Source organism: Natator depressus, chromosome 2 (assembly GCF_965152275.1).
Source record: "Natator depressus isolate rNatDep1 chromosome 2, rNatDep2.hap1, whole genome shotgun sequence".
NCBI classification, from domain to species: Eukaryota; Metazoa; Chordata; order Testudines; family Cheloniidae; genus Natator; species Natator depressus.
In genome coordinates, this window is record NC_134235.1 from 223100725 (window position 1) to 223123965 (window position 23241).

General features: G+C 43.2%; 1 protein-coding gene across 1 annotated transcript in view; it reads right to left on the reverse strand.

The window, feature by feature from the left end:
• Nucleotides 1–23241, reverse strand: part of ITGA8 (integrin subunit alpha 8) — a 178738-nt gene that overhangs the window by 151022 nt on the left and 4475 nt on the right. The window contains exons 3-4 of the mRNA XM_074945995.1: nucleotides 4003–4103; nucleotides 847–970 (exon numbers count right to left, since the gene is read on the reverse strand). Of these exons, the coding sequence (XP_074802096.1) occupies nucleotides 847–970; nucleotides 4003–4103 (225 nt within the window). The remainder of the gene's footprint in view (nucleotides 1–846; nucleotides 971–4002; nucleotides 4104–23241) is intronic.

Genomic DNA, 23241 nt, shown 5'->3' on the forward strand with positions numbered 1-23241 from the left:
TTGTAGTAAATATTTAAAACCACACACACACACACGTACGTGTTGGAACGGCTATAAACCCTCCTGCTTCGAGGCTTACGCCAGTCTTTAGCTTTTGAAGTAGGAAGAAACTTCCTTGGGGCAGGTTATCCCATCACTGCTTACTGCAGGAATTCTGACACCTCCCTCCAAAATATCTGGTTATGGCAACCGTCAGAGACAGGATTCTAGACTAGATGTATCACTGATCTGATCTAGTATGGTATTTTGTGTATTCCTATAAATAACTGGGCTTGGGCCTTTATACACACCCTCTCTTACCTATTCCATAAGCAGGAAGGCATTAGAGTTGTGGAGGAGCCCCCCAGTTCCCACACAACACAGAGCAGCATGTGCAGTAGCACTGCTACCGTGGGCAGCTTTCTTGTGCACAGGAAGTAATACACAATCAACCTATTGCTGGTGATTCAGACAATGCAGCCCTTTTTATCTCAGTGCAGGATCTGATCCTAGGATGGCAATTCTATAATGACAGTTTCACATTCAGAATGAACAACCGTTTTTAAATGCTTACTTATGCTTTTCGAGATCTGTTTTGCTGCATTTTAAACCGTTAAATTAAGAAAATTATATTTTATCACCATAATTGCACAAGCCTTATTTACTTAATCTCTTCTCTTTTAATTATATGATAAAACATCCAAGTGCAGACATGTAGTTTAATGTCTGTCTTTCTTTATACTCTTTCCCTACGTGACATCACCCACTAATTTTCATCTAGCCAAGGCAGCACTAAGACTGAAAGTATGAAACCACTGATCACAATTTCAGTTCTATTGAGGCAAGAGCATTTATATTAAAACTTACTGTTGCGACAAGGAGAATACTCAGCATATGCACTGAAGTTCTGAATTGCAACATAGCAGGTGCCAACTGGATCCTTTTCAGGAGTGGCTTTAAGGGTCCTCCAATGATATAAGGGAGCACAAGCCTATTAAAACAATAATTATGTAACAGATCTTTTATGTGCTATGCATGGGCTAAGTCAGTCCTGCATTAAACAAATTAACTATTTTTGTTCCTGTTAAGTTTCTATCATCTGGGTAGAAATTATCATAGTAAGTGGATGAAAGAACCATGGGAACCTTCATAACCTGCAATGTTCTCTTCTTCCCTCTGCATCATTAAAAATCCACTTATATCTAAGGACCAAAACCTGCCCTCTCACCCCTCTCCCCGGACATGTAAATAGTCTCAGAGTTACCCACTTTTAAGCATGTGTTATTAAACCCCCTCTGTGCCTGGATCCACAGAAGATGAGTTTGTTACTGTCCCAGTTAGGGGACTTAGTCCTTTGTCCCATGGCTTTAGTTTGAGAGGTCCCTGGTTCAATCAATCCCTCGTGATTCTCACGATGTTGGTTGTTACAGTATGGTTCTGCTGTACGGGGGAATAGGAGGAGGTCATACGCATCTGGGTTCTGCAGAGCTGAGCTCTCTCTGTTGCAGCATGGAGGGTGTAGCAGCTGGTCTGCTATTACATGGATCCCTAGTTCAAACCCAAAATAGAGCCAGAGAGAGGACACAGCTATGGAATAGATGCTGGAGTAGCTCTACCTCTGCTTCTCCCCTGCCCTAGAGGTAGGATTCTGAGACCTTTTCCTGCTTCTGGCTTGGCACAACAGGCAAGATTTAACCCTGACTGAGTGGACTTCTGCCAAATGAGTTTTTGATACAAAACTATTTAATAAGATAGAATATATTCTATAATAAAAATTAGTATGTGATGGAGCGGATAAACTGTCCATTTTTGTCTTGGGATTGATTTACAGTCAGATATTAATCTCTCTCTGGTAATGTATTGTTGTCATTTTTTACATCACTATAAGGCACCAGTCCTGCAATTAGCTCTGGCCGGGGGGATCCCTGTGCCCACACAGAGCTTACTGCAGGTGTGCACATTGCTTTGCAAATGTATAAGACAGGGCTCTTCCCTGAGCAGCCTACAGTCTAAACAACATACTAGAGAAAAAATAGAGGACAATTAACATTAATTTTAGATGCATTTCAGAAAGTTTGACAAAATCATTTGCAACAGAAAACTTATAACAGTAACATTTTGGCCCAATTCTATTTTATTGTTGCTGCTGCTGCAGTAGAAAAAAACCACAAGCAAAAAAACCTCCCCTCTTCCCCAAGGAACCCTATCAAAGTTTAAACCTAGAGTTTTCTCACTTCCCAAAGTCAGCAATTCAAGGTTTTGTCTTAAAATTGTTGACTTTAGCTACTGTGACAGGGTGCTGGGCAAGAACTGCTGACTCAGCCCTCTGCCATGCCAACCCCCATTATGGGAAGCAAATTGGAGCTGGCTAGAGAAAACCTGCACCTATATGGTGAATGGGAGACAGCTGCCCGCCCAGTTAGCCTGGGGCTAGATAAAGACTGCAGGGAAGGAAGCCAGGGGAAGGAGAGGAAGCAGAGTGATAGCCCTTCCCTCCTGGGAGCAGACACTAGAAGCAAGCTGTATATGGGGAAAAGGTGGTGGGAGTACAACCTGTGAATAAAAACCACCAGTGGTTACTGAACCCCAGGGTCTCCAAGTGACTTTATCAGCACAGCAGGGGCAGGAGCCAAGAGGGCACTGCCACGAACTGCTACAACTAAATTGCAGAAAGTTTGGCAAAACTGTTGATGAGAAAACATACTAGAACCAAAACAAAGCCGGTCTGTAACCGACATTGTGGGGGTTTTTTATGGCACAGCAATCAATGGTGGGATTTCCTCACATCTGGTTAAAACTAAGGCATTCTAAGTTTCAGTGAATAGTTGTATAGGAAGATGTTATATTTCAGCTTGCTGTTATTACTAGAATACATGATAAGTATTCCCCTATTTACATCAATATAACACTTTATGACAAATTTGAGTTAAAGCCAAATAATATGTTAGTATTTCCTTTTTAACAATAATTTTATATATGTCATCAATTTTTAAATAAAAGTACATCTACCAGATGCAGGTACCAAATCTGCAATTTGACAGCTACGATAACTCAGATGCAAAACCGCAGGGAATTAACTGTACATTTTAGTTCTGTAACACAAGAGAGCGATGTTTTATTCATCACCTGTTTTATGTCAAAATCCTTTCTGGGGTTGACCACAAGATCATCTATTTAAAGTAAGGCATTTCCTTCAGATACTTATTCCCATTAATTAATAACTAAAACAGCTTTAAACAAATCCCAAGACAAAAGTTGTTGTTTCATAATTGTAAAGAAAATAAATTATGGCTAAACTAAAGTTTCATATCACAAAGTGTTTAGTATCCTTTTCACTGTGAATCCTAGTGCAAAAACTGTAAATGTAGAATGCCTGTGTATAGCACACATCAACTCTATGCTATGCAATAAAACTATTCAGTATAAGAAAGATATCAAATATATCAGTATAAATATGCAGTAGGGGCTTTCCATCAGTGCCTGCAAAATGTTCTATAAAATCAGAACACGTACACTAAATGTTTTTAAAAGCAAAACTCTTATTTAGTCATTACCATGACCACAACATAACAATACAATATAATATGATTACCCTATAAAACAAAATTAAATATTGATACAAATAGTAACATTTTCATCAGGATATCAATTGATCTTCACTGGAATTCTTGGCTTCCTTTAGGTAATTCTCTAGCTAACTTTCCTCATAAAGCTTTACAACACGTTATAGTTTTTTAAACATATGGCTATCAGTTCCTTTATATCTTAAAAATAGTTCCACTATTTTATGCTTTGAATAATAAATTAGATTACTCATTCGCTTGCATGATGGTCTTCAAGTATTCAGTTCAGTCTGATTTTTATATATTGCTTTCATTGTCTGATCTCTCTCTATATATAATCTGTTTTTGTATATACATATATTCTAAAACTTATTAGTTGTATACACACACACATGCACACATACATTTAAGACATCTGAAAGTAAACATCTGAAAATGAATATCAATTCATGAAACTTACCACAACTTTTCCTTTATGAGCTTTGACTGTTGCCCCAAACCACTGATTTGACTTAAACTCAATAGGTTCCCTGGTGCCGTTGACTTTGATTTTTCTGTTGTCTGACAAAGAAAGCAACAGGCTGCTGATATCTAATTTAAAAAATGTTACTTCATTGGCTTCAGCTAGATGATAATAGAGCAATGGACATATGAATTATATCACATCTATCATCCTCAGACAAGTTTCATGAATGTGGTAAAGGTATTTTAATATTGTTCAAGCACGTGTCATTGGTCAATGAAAAATGCCTCTCAAATTCACATAAAATTAAATATTTGAAATGACTGTGATGGCAATGAAAAACTTAGGAAACTAAGTCAAAGTCTAGCCCTCTATCCACACTGAAAATGTTGTTTAGCTGGGGATTTCTAATAAAGAATGAACAAGAATCCCTACAAAATGAGCAAAAATTTAATAAAACTGTTCTCAAAAGTTACATAGCTTTATACTGTGACAAAATATGTATTATAGTCATTGTTGGCCAGGCAAATGCAATTTCTCAGCATGCATTATTCAAGCACCAGCATTCAGTATAGCAAAGGACTTAGTTCTTAACTGAATTACATGTGTACATACTGCCACAAGAGACAGTTCTTTAACATTGCTTTATATACACTTTGCAGATGTCAGCATAAGAGGACCCATCTGGGTAAAGACTCAGCCCAATTATAATGCATTTCAGGTTTAATGAAAAGCAGACATCCCTTCCTTTCACCCTCAGTACTCTGAAGTAAACTGATTTCCCACATGGTCTTAAGGTATGCTCCTCCCTCACTAGTCACTCTTAATGAACTTCTCAATTTATATATAAGCAGCTTATTACACATATCCCCTCGTATCTGTCTTCTCTTACTTTTGTTTCTGGTTCTTATCAAAGAGTATTTCACAAGAATCAACTCTTTTTTATGCATTTTAAGTGAAAATAAAAACACACACACTGTCAAACTTGGAATGTAGAGAGGTTTTTAACATCATATTATTTGAATTTAGGTAAATGAAAAACAAAAACATACCAGTAAAAATTAAAGAAAGAGTCAACATTTTCCTGCAGTTACAGACAGTGGTAGATGAAATACCTATGTTTTTTCCTGTTCTAAGCACAGGGTATATTGTGGCATTGGAGACTCTGCTGTGCGATAACTGCTGATAAATGTTATTGATACAACCTGAATTAGGGGTGAAAAAACCGTTATATTAGGGAATAGGAGGACTCAGCATCTGTATTTTTGTTAATTTAGGACTGTGTATGAAGTTGCAGGATCAGAAAAACTGACTCAATGAATGTATGAAAGTTTTGAGAAAGTTCATTTCATTTATATGAACCTGTGAAATTTGTAAATTTCTGTGCCTCACCTATACAGATTCTCTAGTACGGCAATTAGCATTTACAGAACTGGCAAAAGAGCCAAAAACTTTATCGCATGCATACTGATTTACAGAAATCAGCAAGAATATATATAAAAATATACTGAATTTTTTTTTTTTAGCTGGAAACTATTAAAGGGCCAAAACTTAGGAGTGTGACAGAAGATGACTTTTGCGAGGCACTGCACTGGGGGAGCTGCAAAATTCCACCCACCCTTTGGTGCCACTCTTTTGATTCCCTCTCCCAAAGGGGCCAGACGTGCAGACGCTTTCAAGCTCTCAAAGCTTCTTTTTTTATTAAACCAACATATTTGAACACAGGCTATGTTCAAGTATGCGGTCTTGATTGAAAACAAAGCTTTTAAAGCTTGAAAATCTGCCATGGGTTTTGACTTACAGCTGCCAACCTTAGACTGTCTATGAAGAGTGAATTCTCACAATCACTTTTCTAGCTTGAAAAGAGTATTTTTATTTGAAACAAACGTATTTGTATACAGGCAGATTGTACTCAAATGTGAACAGAAGTTATGCTTTACAAACACCACCTCTTGTTCAAGAATCACCCCTCTGAGAATGAATCCAAGATGGAGGCTGGGATTTCAGAGCTCCTGCAGAACCCTGTACAACTCTACACTTTGTCCCATGGGCCCTTGACACTTTTAAAGCCATGATGCTGTATAGGATAAAGGGCCTAAACTACAGTGAGATAACCTGATGTCTCACTATATTTTCTCAAACCGCACATGATTATTTCAGGGGTAACTCACTAAAGTGTGTGAGTCTAGCATCAGTCAGGCTATGGCCTTGTTTTCTCTTTCTCCACACAGGTCAGCAAAGCTGGCACCTGTCGCAGGGTCTTCCTGAAGCACAATATGGCTGTGCTTTCTCAGACACTGTGCCTGTCTGAAGCGCAATGCCTTCAGCAGCCCCTGCTAGGGGAGCATATCTCACCACCACCTTTGGATGTGCCTTTTATGTACCATTGAGCTCTTCACATATAACACTTCCTGACGCCAAACCAGTATTGAGATCATGATAAAACAGCAACCATTTCTCGCAGCTTTCCCCATATAACTCTACCGAAATAAAAGACAACATAAAAATGGTCTTGTTGCCTTGCTGGTCCCAGGATATTAAGGCTTGAAGAGAGCTCTGTGTAAGCGTGAAAGCTCGTCTCACTCACTAACAGAAATTAGTCTAATAAATCTAATAAAATTACCTCATCCACCTTGACTCACATAAAAATGGACACATCTGTAAATTTACCCAGACTGTGTTATTCCATTTGTACTGTACACTGTGTGTTTCATTAGAGAACAGGTTTCTGTGGGAGTACAACATGGTACAGCTGCTATTTCACTGTATCATAGATACTTATATGGCCCCCATTACAGTAGTGCGCAAGCTCCTCTCAACCTTTAATGTATTTATCCTCACAACACCCCATGAAGATAGGAAGTGCTATTATCCCCACTTTACATAGGGGCAACCGAGGCACAGAGAGGCTGTGCCTCTGGTCACTCAGAATGTGTGTGATGAAGCGCGGAATTGTACCAGCATCTCCCAAGTCCTAGGTTAGTGCCCTAACCACTCAACCATCCTGTTTTGCTAATAACTGCAGTCCATGCTCAGCTGTGCTGAACCTCCTTCCATTTGGTCCTTACCCCATACCAAATTTTGATTGACTTAACTGGTAATTTTGCCTGACTCAGAAGAGCAGCTCTTTAAAATGCCAAAGCAGCAGGTAGTTTCTCAAAGAACTGCGCTCCAGATGGCAGTTCCTGCAATGAAACCCATGTGGCTCTACCACTCTGTGGACACCAGCTCCATATGGGTTTTAAGGAATGCTGTTGACAGAGTCTTGGATGCAGGGCAGGAGGTGGCCCTGGAAGGAGTGGTGCTAAGGCCAGTGGATCTGTGCCTACTACATGGATCCAGCAGCCATTTTTCATATGGAGGATGGAAATAGCAACAGTCTAGGGAGCCATTGTGGCTCTACTGCTATTCCATTGGTTGGGAAGAGAGGACTCTTTGCCCATGCCCTCAACTCCCAGCCTCATTACTGAGGATGTGAGCTGAATAATAAAGACCTCATGGACCAAATCTAAGATCCTTATTCAGACCTTACTCAGGGAAATTCCCATTGACTTCAGTGGGGGTTTTGCCTGAGCAATGACCTCAGGATTAGGCTCATGAAAAAATGAAAATGAGCACGAATAATGTTTCCCGAAATGGGATTGAGATTACCTAACATTGCAGAAATCAAGAGTTTATACAGAAAGTTTCCTTGTGTTTCCATCAGGTCAAGCAAATATCACATGCTTTTTCAATCTATTTAGCAAACCATGCCACATGGCACCTGTTGGTAGTATGACCTAGCACAGCATTTATCCATGGTATGGACCAAATGCTCATGACAGCAGCTTCAGTGAAACTTCCACTGAAATCATGTCATTGGTGATATTTCAATGGGGGTTGCAGTGGTGTCACTGAGAGGAGAATTTAGCCATGTATGGCCACATGTCCTAGAGGATATTTTCAAAGACTCCATAGTTCAGCTTCCCACATCAGCGTATATGCAGCGGCAGCAATGCACAGAATGGGTCAAGCTGGTGCTAAACACAACTCTTGTGGGAGTGTTTTTGTGTTTTAAGTCCACACAGCAGTAACACAATTAAGAAAAATGTTAATCCCCATAGTCAAATATAAATCTATGTTAAAACAACATTGTAGGCTACAACTGTACACTTGAAAACTGAGCAGGTAACAGGTACACCTGTAAATCCAATATTTGCATATGTTAGATCAAATTTAGCTCTTCATAAGTGGGTGCAATTCCCATTTGGCTCACCAAGTGAGTAACTATACCTATGAGCCCTGGTCTACACTAGGACTTTAGGTCGAATTTAGCAGCGTTAAATCGATGTAAACCTGCACCCGTCCACACGATGAAGCCCTTTTTTTCGACTTAAAGGGCTCTTAAAATCGATTTCCTTACTCCACCCCTGACAAGTGGATTAGCGCTTAAATCGGCCTTGCCGTGTCGAATTTGGGGTACTGTGGACACAATTCGACGGTATTGGCCTCCGGGAGCTATCCCAGAGTGCTCCATTGTGACCGCTCTGGACAGCACTCTCAACTCAGATGCACTGGCCAGGTAGACAGGAAAAGAACCGCGAACTTTTGAATCTCATTTCCTGTTTGGCCAGCGTGGCAAGCTGCAGGTGACCATGCAGAGCTCATCAGCAGAGGTGACCATGCAGAGCTCATCAGCAGAGGTGACCATGATGGAGTCCCAGAATCACAAAAGAGCTCCAGCATGGACCGAACGGGAGGTATGGGATCTGATCGCTGTATGGGGAGAGGAATCCGTGCTATCAGAACTCCGTTCCAGTTTTCGAAATGCCAAAACCTTTGTCAAAATCTCCCAGGGCATGAAGGACAGAGGCCATAACAGGGACCTGAAGCAGTGCCGCGTGAAACTTAAGGAGCTGAGGCAAGCCTACCAGAAAACCAGAGAGGCGAACGGCTGCTCCGGGTCAGAGCCCCAAACATGCCGCTTCTATGATGAGTTGCATGCCATTTTAGGGGGTTCAGCCATCACTACCCCAGCTGTGTTGTTTGACTCCTTCAATGGAGATGGAGGCAACACGGAAGCAGGTTTTGGGGACGAAGAAGATGATGATGAGGAGGAGGAGGTTGTAGATAGCTCACAGCAAGCATGCAGAGAAACCGGTTTTCCCGACAGCCAGGAACTGTTTCTCACCCTGGACCTGGAGCCAGTACCCCCCGAACCCACCCAAGGCTGCCTCCTGGACCCGGCAGGCGGAGAAGGGACCTCTTGTGAGTGTACCTTTTAAAATATTATACATGGTTTAAAAGCAAGCATGTGAAAGGATTAATTTGCCCTGGCATTCGCGGCTCTCCTGGATGTACTCCCAAAGCCTTTGCAAAAGGTTTCTGGGGAGGGCAGCCTTATTGCGTCCTCCATGGTAGGACACTTTACCACTCCAGGCCAGTAACACGTACTCAGGAATCATTGTACAACAAAGAATTGCAGTGTATGTTTGCTGGCGTTCAAACAACATCCGTTCTTTATCTCTGTGTTATCCTCAGGAGAGTGAGATATCATTCATGGTCACCTGGTTGAAATAGGGTGCTTTTCTTCAGGGGACACTCAGAGGTGCCCGTTCCTGCTGGGCTGTTTGCCTGCAGCTGAACAGAAATGTTCCCCGCTGTTAGCCACGGTGAGGGGGGAGGATTGAGGGGGTAGCCACGCGGTGGGGGGAGGCAAAATGCGACCTTGTAACGAAAGCACATGTGCTATGTATGTAATGTTAACAGCAAGGTTTACCCTGAAAGAGTGTAGCCACTGTTTTATAAAATGTGTCTTTTTAAATACCGCTGTCCCTTTTTTTTTCCTCCACCAGCTGCATGTGTTTCAATGATCACAGGATCTTCTCCTTCCCAGAGTCTAGTGAAGATTAGAAAGAAAAAAATAACGCACTCGTGATGAAATGTTCTCTGAGCTCATGCTGTCCTCCCACACTGACAGAGCACAGACGAGTGCGTGGAAGCATATAATGTCAGAGTGCAGGAAAGCACAAAATGACCGGGAGGAGAGGTGGCGGGCTGAAGAGAGTAAATGGCGGGCTGAAGACAGGGCTGAAGCTCAAATGTGGCAGCAGCGTGATGAGAGGAAGCAGGATTCAATGCTGAGGCTGCTGGAGGATCAAACCAGTATGCTCCAGTGTATGGTTGAGCTGCAGCAAAGGCAGCTGGAGCACAGACTGCCACTACAGCCCCTGTGTAACCAACCGCCCTCCTCCCCAAGTTCCATAGCCTCCACACCCAGATGCCCAAGAACGCAGTGGGGGGGCCTCCGGCCAACGAGCCACTCCACCACAGAGGATTGCCCAAAAAACAGAAGGCTGGCATTCAATAAATTTTAAAGTTGTAAACTTTTAAAGTGCTGTGTGGCATTTTCCTTCCCTCCTCCACCACCCCTCCTGGGCTACCTTGGTAGTCATCCCCCTATTTGTGTGATGAATGAATAAAGAATGCATGAATGTGAAGCAACAATGACTTTATTGCCTCTGCAAGCGGTGATCGAAGGGAGAAGGGGAGGGTGGTTAGCTTACAGGGAAGTAGAGTGAACCAAGGGGCGGGGGGTTTCATCAAGGAGAAACAAACAGAACTTTCACACCGTAGCCTGGCCAGTCATGAAACTGGTTTTCAAAGCTTCTCTGATGCGTACCGCGCCCTCCTGTGCTCTTCTAACCGCCCTGGTGTCTGGCTGCGTGTAACCAGCAGACAGGCGATTTGCCTCAACCTCCCACCCCACCATAAACATCTCCCCCTTACTCTCACAGAGATTGTGGAGCGCACAGCAAGCAGTAATAACAGGGGGAATATTGGTTTCGCTGAGGTCTAAGCAAGTCAGTAAACTGCGCCAGCGTGCCTTTAAACGTCCAAATGCACATTCTACCACCATCCCGCACTTGCTCAGCCTGTAGTTGAACAGCTCCTGACTACTGTCCAGGCTGCCTGTGTACGGCTTCATGAGCCATGGCATTAAGGGATAGGCTGGGTCCCCAAGGATAACTATAGGCATTTCAACATCCCCAACAGTTATTTTCTGGTCTGGGAATAAAGTCCCTTCCTGCAGCTTTTGAAACAGACCAGAGTTCCTGAAGATGCGAGCATCATATACCTTTCCCGGCCATCCCACGTTGATGTTGGTGAAACGTCCCTTGTGATCCACCAGAGCTTGCAGCACTATTGAAAAGTACCCCTTGCGGTTTATGTACTCGCCGGCTTGGTGCTCTGGTGCCAAGATAGGGATATGGGTTCCGTCTATGGCCCCAACACAGTTAGGGAATCCCATTGCAGCAAAGCCATCCACTATGACCTGCACATTTCCCAGGGTCACTACCCTTCATATCAGCAGATCTTTGATTGCGTGGGCTACTTGCATCACAGCAGCCCCAATAGTAGATTTGCCCACTCCAAATTGATTCCCAACTGACCAGTAGCTGTCTGGCGCTGCAAGCTTCCACAGGGCTATCGCCACTCGCTTCTCAACTGTGAGGGCTGCTCTCATCTTGGTATTCATGCGCTTCAGGGCAGGGGAAAGCAAGTCACAAAGTTCCATGAAAGTGCCCTTACGCGTGCGAAAGTTTTGCAGCCACTGGGAATCGTCCCAGACCTGCAACACTATGCGGTCCCACCAGTCTGTGCTTGTTTCCCGAGCCCAGAATCGGCGTTCCACAGCATGAACCTGCCCCATTAGCACCATGATGCATGCATGGGCAGGGCCCATGCTTTCAGATAAATCTGTGTCCATGTCGCCTCCTCGCCCGGTATCACTCTGCCAGGTTCTGGTGCTGCATATACTGCTGGATAATGCGTGTGGTGTTTAACGTGCTCCTAATTGCCAAAGTGAGCTGAGTGGCCTCCATGCTTGCCTTGGTATGGCGTCCACACAGAAAAAAGGTGCGGAACGATTGTCTGCCGTTGCTCTGACGGAGGGAGGGGCGACTGATGACATGGCTTACAGGATTGGCTTACAGGGAATTAAAATCAACAAAGGGGGTGGCTTTACATCAATGAGTATTTCAGGCAGGACTTCATGGAGGGTTCCAATAAGAAATGGTGCACCTAAGTAATTGTTCTTATTGGAACAAGCAGGTTGGTCTGGCCTCTGATCGATACATGGCTAGATTTACCTCGCTGCACCTTTTCTGTGAGTGACTGCAGTGTGACCTAGAGGAATGAGTCCCCTAGACGGGGGGAAGGGGGGGGAAGCAAATGAGTACAAAACAAATCTGGTCTATTTCTTGTTTTGATCCACTCCATCTATCTTTTACATCTTTGGCTGGCAGCAGATGGTGCAGAAGGACTGCAAGCCATCCACATCTCATGGCTGCTCAGCAGAAGATGGTGCAGTAGGACTGCTAGCCATCCTCATCTCTTGCCTGCCTGGCAGAAGATGGTACAGTAGGACTGCTAGCAATCCGTATCGCCTGCCTGCTCACCATAAGATGGTTCAATAGGACTGACTGCAGGACTAAAGAGAATGACCTGGTCAAGTCACTCCAAATTTAGTCCCTGCGCCCATGTCTGCCCAGGCGCTCCTGATTGACCTCACAGAGGCGACCAGGAGCACCTCGGACATGACAATGACGGCTACCAGTCCTACTGTACCGTCTGCTGCCACAAGGCAATGGGTTTCTGCTGCTGTGTAGCAATGCAGTACCACGTCTGCCAGCACCCAGGAGACATACGGTGATGGTTACCTGAGCGGGCTCCATGCTTGCCGTGGTATGGCGTCTGCACAGGTAACTCAAGAAAAAAGGCGTGAAACGATTGTCTGCTGCTGCTTTCACGGAGGGAGGGAGGGAACGGGGGCCTGACAATATGTACCCAGAACCATCCGCGACAATGTTTTAGCCCCATCAGGCATTGGGATCTCAACCCAGAATTCCAGTGGGCAGCGGAGACTGCAGGAACTGTGGGATAGCTACCCACAGTGCAACACTCTGGAAGTCGACGCTTATCTCGGTACTATGAAAGCACTCCGCCGAGTTAATGCACTTAATGCATTTAGAGAATTTTCTGTGGGGACACACACACTCTAATATATAAAAACGATTTCTAAAAAACCGACTTCTATAAATTCGACCTAATTTCGTATTGTAGACATATCCTGAGCAGTTAAGCATGCAGGTACCTGACTTGCATCTGCAAACGCTTCTGTGCATGGATAAATGCAGGATTAGCATACTGAATGGGTGCATATGCAAGTATTTGCTGGTGCAGTACTGATTTGCATATTTAGTTATTTTATTTAGGTTTTTTAAAAAATTCAAAACCACCTTTCCAAAAGACCCATATTTATGAAAAATTTGAAACAATTTAAACAAAAGCAAGCACAGCAATTTTCTCAAACTGAAGAAAGGAGAAAAAAGATCCCACTCAAACAATTGATCCCAGCTATACAATACACCCACTATACATCCACCCCAAACCTCTCCTCTCTCCTCAAAAACCTGCGGGGGAAAGGATAACTTTATGGTGTCTGTGTGGTAACAATACTTTGCTTTTCTCATTCACTTTCAACAGCCTCACCTGCATTCTGCCCACTAATCCACCTACACTACTTCTGATATTCGAAACCTCTGTGCAGCTGTCAAACTACTGATGCTGCCTTTTTTTTTTTAAAATCAACCTGTCAGAAAAATGCTTCCTTCTTACTCTTCCAAATGGGGTGCTTCTCCCCACAAGTTACTGAGGTCCAGGATAGACAATATTCAGACCCATATCTTGTGACTCCTTGGAACTAGAGGAGAGAGCTCTGTATCATTAAAAAGCCAGGAATTCCCATTTCCAATTACATAAAATTTATTTACATGGGTATCAAGTTTTGAACTTTCTTACTGTTGAGGCACTGCCTCGGCATTTTAAAAAGCTGTTTTCTTTTCTCTAAAACATTGGGGAAACCCTTCAGAGATAGGTCTGATAAATGAAGGGGGGTTAGCTCCCTTTTATGGACACCCAGCCAACCAGTTAGCTGTAAAATCCCTCTTGGTAGCTGTTCTCTGCTTGCTTTACCTGTAAAGGGTTAACAAAGTTCCCCAGGTAAAGGAAAAGAAGTGGGCACCTGACCAAAAGAGCCAATGGGAGGCTAGAACTTTTTAAAATGGGAAAAAAACTTCCCCTTTGGCTGTTGTTCTCCGGAGAAGGAGACATGAGGCAGCAAGGTTATAAGCAGGAATGCTGTGTAAGGCTTGAACCAGGTATGAAAATTCATCTTCCATACCTAGAAGAAATTATTGGACAGGAAATGTTTCAATAGACATTATCAGGTTTATTTCTTTATTTTGGCTTGTGTATCTCTCCTGTGCTAACCCCAGATGCTTTTGTTTTGCTTCTAATCTTTAAGATAAACCTCAAGAGAGCTATCTTGATGCTTAATTTTTGTAATTGTTTCTTTTAGGAACTAGCAAAAAGCCTAAGTTGCAAATGTATTTCCTTTCTTTGTGTTTTTAACAAATTTTACCTTTTTTAAGAACAGGATTGGATTTTTGTGTCCCGAAGAGGTTTGTGTATGTTGTTTAATTAGCTGGTGGCACAGCCAATTTCCTTTGTTTTCTTTCTCAGCTCTTTGGCAGGGGGGAGGAAGAGGTGAAAGGTCTTGAGGATAATCCACAGGGAGGAATTCCCAAGTGCTTCTTCCTGGGTTCAAAGGGTTTTTTTTTTTTGCATTTGGGTGGTGGCAGCATTTACCAAGCCAAGGTCAGAGAAAAACTGTAACCTTGGGAGTGTAATACAAGCCTGGAGTGGCCAGTATTAATTTTTAAAATCCTTGCGGGCCCCCACCTTCTGCACTCGAAGTGCCAGAGTGGGGATTCAGTGCTGACAGTAGGTTTGCTGTGATCCCAAAGAATGAGTGCGAACTATTACTGCTGAACACCTGGAAACCTCTTCTGTCTGCTCTTAGGTGAGACTTTGTGGACTAAGCAACAGCACCTATAGCTAATACTCCAGTGGCCACACTGTAGATCCACTTCCCATTCTTCATTTTAATTCTGATCCAGTAACCTCCAATCTGTAGACAAGATCATTCCCACCTGATGCCCTGGACTTCCTTTCTACTCCCCTAGATTATGCTAGTCACCACTCTAGCTCTCTGCAGATGCAGGAGGAGGAGACACTTCAGTGCTTAGCCTCGCATTTGGGGCATGTCTACAATACAAACTTTTGCCAATGCAGGTTACAGCAGCATAAAGCCTCTGCAGTTAGTATAATGCTTGTGCGCATGCATCCTTACACTGGCACTGTGCATACTCACCAGGAATGCTTGTTTCTATGTACAATGCAGTGCATTATGGGTAGGTAACTCTCCACCATCCAGCACACTGTCTTTTGGGAAGTTCTGGCAATGCATGGTGGGGCAGAAATGAATCTTGCAGAGGTGACTGGGACTGTAGGGTCAAGTTCCCATCATGCAACTTTCTCCAACTCATAATACTATCTCTATCCCACAATTTCTGTGCCTGTTTTGAAAATCCCATAACCGGCATGGGACTTTTTGCTGTTCACCATCTCTAACAGAAGCCTGGAGTCTCCACAGCTCCATTGCTGTGAGCATTGCAGGCACAGGACGCATGATCCTCTGGTATTTGCAGAGCCAAAAGAAGAGGAGTGGGGAACATGATGATTTCCAGGCAGTCAGATTGCTGTGGGACATAGCAAGAACCAGTTAAAGATGGAGCAGCTTCAGGCAGTGCAGCATTGCTTCTGGGTCCGAGAAATGAGCACTGATTGGTGGCATCATATCATAATGCAGAATTGAGATGACAAGCAGTGGCTGCAGAACTGTCAGATGCACAAGGCCATATTCCTGGATCTGTGTGCCAAGCTTGTTCCAGCCCTCCAGGGCAGGGACACCAGAATGAGAGCTTCACTGACAATGGAGAAGCAAGTGCTGATCATACTGTGGAAACGTACAACGTCAGATTGCTATCAGTCAATGGAAAATCACTTTGCACTTGGAAAATCCATTGTAGGGGCATGGGGCAATGTCATGCAAGTGTGCAGGGCAATTAATTGTCTCCTCTCATGCACTGGCAATATGCAGGACATAATGGATGGATCTGCAGCAGTGGGGATCCCAGTGGGGATCCCAAACTGCAGTCAAGCAACAGACAGCACTAGATCACCATGACACAGAGTATATCAACAGAAAGGGCTATTTTTCTATGGTTATGCAAGTGCTGGGTGGGTCACAGGGGATGCTTCACTGACATCAATGTTCAGGGAAGGTGCATGACTCTCATATCTTTAAAAACATGGGACTGTTTAATAGGTGCTACAAACAGTGACTTTCTTTCCCAACTGGCAGCTCACCAGTGGTGCTGTTGAAATGCCAGTAGTGATCCTGGGGGACCCAGCCTACCCCTTACTCCCCTGGCTCATGAAGCCATACTCCAGCCACCTCGACAGCCCCAAGAAAAGATTGAACTTTTGGTTCAGCAGGTGCAGAATGATAGTTGAATGTGCTTTTGGTAGATTGAAGGGTTGCTGGCATCGTGTATTCACAAAATTGGATCTCAGTGAGAAAAACTCACCCAAGGGTTCTAGCTGCCTGCTCTGGCCTGCATAATATTTGTGAAGCAAAGGGAGAAAAGTTGCCACTGGGATGGAGGGGGAACCCTCCACTTGAGCGTCTGCTGAGTTTGAGCAGACAGGCACAAGGGCTATCAGAATAGCTCAATGTGGAGCTAGACATCTCAGAGAGGCTTTGAAAGAAGAGTAATGTGTTGTGGTGTACTGTGCTCTAACTGGCCCTGCAGTTTAGGGGCCTGTTAGGAACTGTGTGGTGCTTGGTGCAGATCTATGAATATAAAAGTGACAAAGCACCTATTAATCTGGTGGTGTTTGCTGTACGTTTATGATTATAACACTGTGTTTGTCACTGATCCTATGTGTTGGGTCACTCTGTACAGTAACAAGTAGGTGGGCGCTTTCAGAACTGCTAGGCACTTCGCAGCATATGTTGGGAACTAATAAAGATGAATTATTTTCCAAACAATAGAGTTCTACTGAGTAATGAAAAACACTTCAAAAAATTTCTGTGCAAGTTAAAAGCATACATTAAAATCTTAACAAATTTATAGAACAGAGCTTAAAGAAGGGGAAGGAACATTCATTTCCTTTTTAGCTACACATTCATCAACAGTGGTTCTCACAAGTCAGCGTACGTGAAGTTGAGGTTGTCCTTAATGTGTGTCTCCCTCCCGCCCCCCCGGGGTGCAGCAGTAGGGATAAGGATGCAGCTCCTGATGCCACAGGGACTGTTAAGGGGGTTTGTAGGGAGGTGCTATACTGGAGTTCTCCATGGACTGCAAAAGGAGGTGAGCCCACAATTGTTGATCCTGTAGGTCCACAAGAGTCTGCAGCATCTGTGTGTGCTGCTGGACAAGCCCCATTATGTACTGTTGCATCTCCCTCTCTGACTCCTGGGCCTTTCTCCTGCCCACTATTTCCTTCTCCAAACACTGCAATATTCATGCTCCAGGCCCTCTGTTCACAGTCTGATGCAAGATCTTGCTGAACATGTCATCCCAAGTCCTCTTCCTTATCTGGCTCAGGCATTCTGCAGGTGTGGAGGGAGAACCCCTCAAGGTCACAGGTGCTAATGGCATCCCGAAGCCACCCAGGCCCAGATGCTACTAGCCTGTGTACTGCAGTGGTACCTGCTGAAGTTATCAGTGAGTGGTGTGGGAAAGTGTACCACCTTGGAGGAGGAAATGTGTCTGCCATCCCTAGAAACCTTTGGGAAAGAATTGCAGAGTATCCGCATGAAAATTCCAATGAGAAGTTGGGGGAGGCGTCACTGTAATGGGAAATAAATTTTACACACTTACCCAAAGTTCCTTCCTCTGCATCAGGCTCACCCATGCTCGACTGCCGGGACTGACTGGGCTGCAATGGCGTCTCAAACAGGTCCTGGCTCATGGCATAGCTGGACCCCTTGGGCCACATGTCCCTCTTACTTCTCCTCCTCCTCGCTGTCATGCCAGGGGCCTGTGGTTCGGGGTACCCATGGGGATGGTGGGGTATCCACCAAATATGGCATGACAATCTTTATAAAAGCAGCAGGTGTGCACCTTGGCACTGGAAATGACTGTTGAATTCCCTGGGCTTCTGGTATGTCTTCCACAGTTCCTTTGCTTTCATGCGGCACTACTACTAATCCCTGTTGTAACCTTTTTCTTGCATCTGCCATGCAATCTGATCATAGATGTCCACATTTCTATGACTGGTCCATAGCTGTACTTGCACAATCTCTTCTTCCCACAGGCCCAGGAGATCCAGTATCTCCTGTCCACTCCAAGCCAAAGTGCATCTGAAGTGTGTAGCCAGCATGGTCAGCTGGCAGCGGCACACAACAATGCGAGCTGCAAGGTGGGCTCTCCAATCAGGAAAAGGGGTTCAAAAATTCACAGGGTTTTAAAGGGATGGGGCGGGGCTTCCATTCTCCATGACCCCTGGGCAGTGAAATTCACTGTTGGGCATTGTGGAACAGCTGCTGGAGGACTGTTAAGGTTGACACAGGTAACAGTATCTACATTCACCGGGTTGACCTCAATACATCGACCATGGCTCAATGCTGCTTGGGGGGAGGTGTTACTATGTTGGTGTAATGGAGAGCTTACATCAGTGGGAGACTAATTTAAGCATAGACACATGCACAACTAGGATGACACAAGGTGGCTTAAATCGACCTAACTTTGTACTCTAGACCAGGCCTTAGTCACACAATTTCCTTCTTAACATGCACATGAGCGTTGATTTTAGGTCTTTCACATAGACGTGTTGAGCACAATCACAAGGCTTGGAACTAGAATCTAGGGAACCAGGGTCTAGTGGGCCAAGCAAAGAGGTGATAACTGGTCCTGTTGGAAACTGGGAAAGCAGGAGACTGACTTTAGGAAACTCAGTTTGCTTCTCTGTGCCTCAGTTTCCACACCAGCAAAATGGAGGTAATGATACTGACCTCCATTATATAGTGCTTTGAGGTCTACGGATGGAAAGCATTACATATTATTTTTATTAGTGTTTTGGAGCAGTTAAATCTCTTAGGATTATCATGAGAGGGGCTTTTCTTAAATGAATCTGATTTTGCATAAGTGGATTTACATTTTTTTTATTGTGCATTAGAGTTCATTCATGCAAGTTATTTTAATTTAATTGGACCATACCCAGAAGTTTTTATTCCATTTTTACTTTTTCCTGTCTCAGGGAAATCATCATTGAAGTCAATGGGAGTTAAATTACTCTTTCCTTTTTTCCCCTTAAAATGTGATTGGGATTGGGAAAAGAAACCACATACCTGCCATAAATCAGAACTCTACATGGGAATCATTAAGCCCATGGTAAGGCAAAACCGGTGTTGTTGAATCAATAGTATCAGAATTTGAAGGTGGGGTGGACTTTTTCTCCCCTAACATTTTCTCTTGAGATGCAAATCCTATTTTATAACAGGATTCTAAATTTCCCATAGGATTTTATCATCTTTACAGTTAATAGTTTTTTTATATAACTAAATCTCCTAAGTCTCACAATTCATCCTTTCCTTCTGCAGTACCTGGGTTTTGTTACAATCAGCTCAGCTTCTGGCCAAACTGGCTCATGTTTTCTCTCAACTGCACACTTGGCCAGAGTTAACCTAGACTTCCCCCCTTTTTTTCTTGACTGACTATTCATATTTTCTACAGTTAGTTTGAAAAATACAACCTGTCTGACTAATATATGATGAAGCACACTCATAGGAGAGAGAGAACGAGCTGAATCCTGGAAGACTGGCAAATTCATGCCCCATCAGTGCTGCCTTTTTAAAAGTTGTTACTGTCTATCATGTACCTAAATCATTTTAAAATGAGTTTTTGAAATGTGTATTGTTAGTTTTCCAACAGATCCGATGTATAAATAGTTAGAATGGGGATTTCAGTTTGGTCCTGAGCTGCAAGATGTTCTGGATGCTTTGGAAGTAAAGCACTTAGTCAAATAGGGGGAAAGATTTCTGCAAGTTGCCCTTCTGCTACCCCTTCTGGTCACCATAAGGAACAGCGCCCATATTAGTACTTGCAGAGCAATTCTCACCTTCAAAACACAAGTTCAGCAGAAGCTCAGAGTTACAAACTGACTGGTCAACCACACACCTCATTTGGAACCTGAAGTACTCAATCAGGCAGCAGCAGAGACCGAAAACGAAAAGAAAAAAAAAAAAAGCAAACAGTACAGAAACTGGGAATGGGTGACAGGGGATGGATCATTTGATGATTACCTGTTCTGTTCATTCTCTCTGGGGCACCTAGTGTTGGTCACTGTCAGAACACAAAATACTGGGCTAGATGGACTTTAGTCTGACCCAGTATGGCCATTCTTATGGTCTTACGTCCTTACGATGTTCAATGTAAGCTACTAAAATAATAAAGGGAAAATTTAAAAAAAGATTTAACAAGGTCAGGAAACTGTTTCTGTGCTTTTTAATTTAAATTAAGATCTTAAATCGGCATTTTTCTTCTGCATAGTAAAGTTTCAAAACTGTGTTAAGTCAATGGTCAGTTGTAAACTTCTGAAAGAACAACCATAACACTTTGTTCAGAGTTGCAAACATTTCAGAGTTATGAACAACCTCCATTCCCAAAGTGTTCATAGCTCTGAGGTTCTCCTGTATTAAGTAATTAAGCCTCACAGCTAGTACATAAGTGGGTATTCTTAGCCCCATTTCTGAAACAAAGAAGTTGTGACTTGCTGAAGGTGAAAGAGGGAATCTGTTTCAAAAGCAGGATAGGAACTCAGGAATTCCTGATTGCCTGTCCAGTGCTCACATCACACTAAAAGATGCCCCTCTGACCCCATCTCTCTCTCATTATACTCCAAAGACAGTCATATCCAGCTTTCCACTGCTTAAGGGTAGGTCCGTGCAATATGACACCTTTAAAGAGGAGGGAGGGAAAAAGAGGGAACAAAGTAGAGAATCCTTAAAGACATCTCACCTCCCCACTGGAGCAAAGCACATACACCATTAAGGGGTTAATTGCTGTTGTTGCTTAGTAATTAAATCATCTTAGTGCTCTGGAGAAGTGCTGGATTGACTTATCTGAAAAAAATGAAGTCCCCTTACCTTTCCACAAGCTAGGTATTAACACTCACAAATATGCATATCACATGCCATAAAACACTGCAAGTTAGTTTTGGGTTAGTTTTATCACCTGTGGATGAAAATCATCATGACTTGACAGATTTACATATTCTTATGTGATATACGACAATTTGGGATAATCCACTGTGAACAACCGAGATTATGTCATGTGATTTTTCTGCACAAATATGAACACATAGCAGATATTCGTGGTCTCAGTTAGGATGACTTTCTGCCTAACTGGCTGTATTCTGGTATACAGATATTGATAGCACAATACTAAGGAATCCATTCTGTGTTTGGCAGCTGGAACAAGGCACTCTGAAGCAGTGACAGACGTTTAAAGCTAGTTTTATATCTGTCACTAGGTACTGGTCTCAGTTCCAACACCTCTTCCTGTCCAGCATTGTCTCCTAACAACCCTCAAGGGTTTGTGGAGAAGAGGCTTATCTTGAGCCATTCTTCTTCCCTTCCTGCTTGTTTTTCCTTACAACCCCATATTAAACAAAACCAATACATTCAGACAGTAAACATCTTAATAACCAGATCAACATTCAGTAACCATAACTTATTACAGAGCAACTGTAATTACCATCCCACTATAAATTTAGCATGTGGCATAATACAGCTTCCTGACTCTTGACTGATGTCATTACATTATACTTGTCAGCTCTCTCTCTTTTTTCTCCACATTTGAGTGGAGGGGGGATATTAATAGCATGAATTCAAATACTGGTGATGCATTTGTAATGTTGTTGATGAACGAACCATGCTTGAAATTCAAGTCATAGACTAAGGTCAGAAGGGACTACCACTATTATATAGTTTGACCTTCTGCACATTGCAGGCCACAGAACCTCACCCACCCTCTCCTGTAAAAGACGTCTAACCTCTGGCTGAGTTACTGAAGTCCTCAAATCATGATTTAAAGACTTCAAGTTACAGAGAATTCACCATTTACACTAGTTTAAACCTGCAAGTGACCCCTGCCCCGTGCAGCAGAGGAAGGAGAAAAAACCTCAGGGTCTTTGCCAATCTGACCCAGGGGAAAATTCCTTCCTGACCCCAGATATGGAGATCGGTTAGACCCTGAGCATGTGGGCTAGACCTACCAGCCAGACACCTAGGAAAGAATGATCTGTAGTAACTAACAGCCCTCTCCAGCTAGTGTCCCATAATGGACCGTTGGACATACTTGCTCCTAGCAGTCAGCTACATGCCATTGTAGACAATCCTGTCATACCACCCCCTCCATAAACTTATCAAGCTCAGTCTTGAAGCCAGTTAGGCTTTTTCCCCCACTGCTCCACTTGGAAGGCTGTTCCAGAACTTCACTCCTGTGATGATTAGAAACCTTAACCTAATTTCAAGTCTAAATTTGGTGATGGCCAGTTTATATCCATTTGTTCTCGATTCCACATTGATGTTTAACTTAAATAACTCCTCTCCCTCCCTGGTATTTATCCCTCTGACGTATTTATAAAGAGCAATCATATCTCCCCTCAGCCTTCTTTTGGTTAGGGTAAACAAGCCAAGCTCTGTGAGTCTCCTCTTATAAGGTAGGTTTTCCATTCTTCAGATCATCCTAGTAGCCCTTCTCTGCACCTGTTCCAGTTTGAATTAATCTTTCTTACACATGGGAGACCAGAATTGCACACAGTATTCCAGATCCTGAGGTCTCACCAGTGCCTCGTACAATGGTACTAACACTTCCCTGTCTCTACTGGAAATACCTAGCCTGATGCATCCTAGGACTGCATTAGCCTTTTTCATGGGCACATCACACTGGCGGCTCATAAACCTCCTGTGATCAACTAGTACACCCAGATCTTTCTCCTCCTCTGTCACTTCCAGCTGATACGTCCCCAGCTTATAGCAAAAATTCTTGTTGTTAGTTCCTAAATGCATGACCTTACACTTTGCCCTAAGACATTCTATACCTCAAAGCAACATGCTGAAATCCCCATATTCACCACTGTCACACAATTATGACATGTTTTGGACAAAGTATGCCTTGTGAGGTATCATATTAAAAAGCCTTAATTGGTTGACCATTAATATTAATTGACCATTAATATTGACCATTAATATTATGTTGGATTGTATATGCTGTTGTT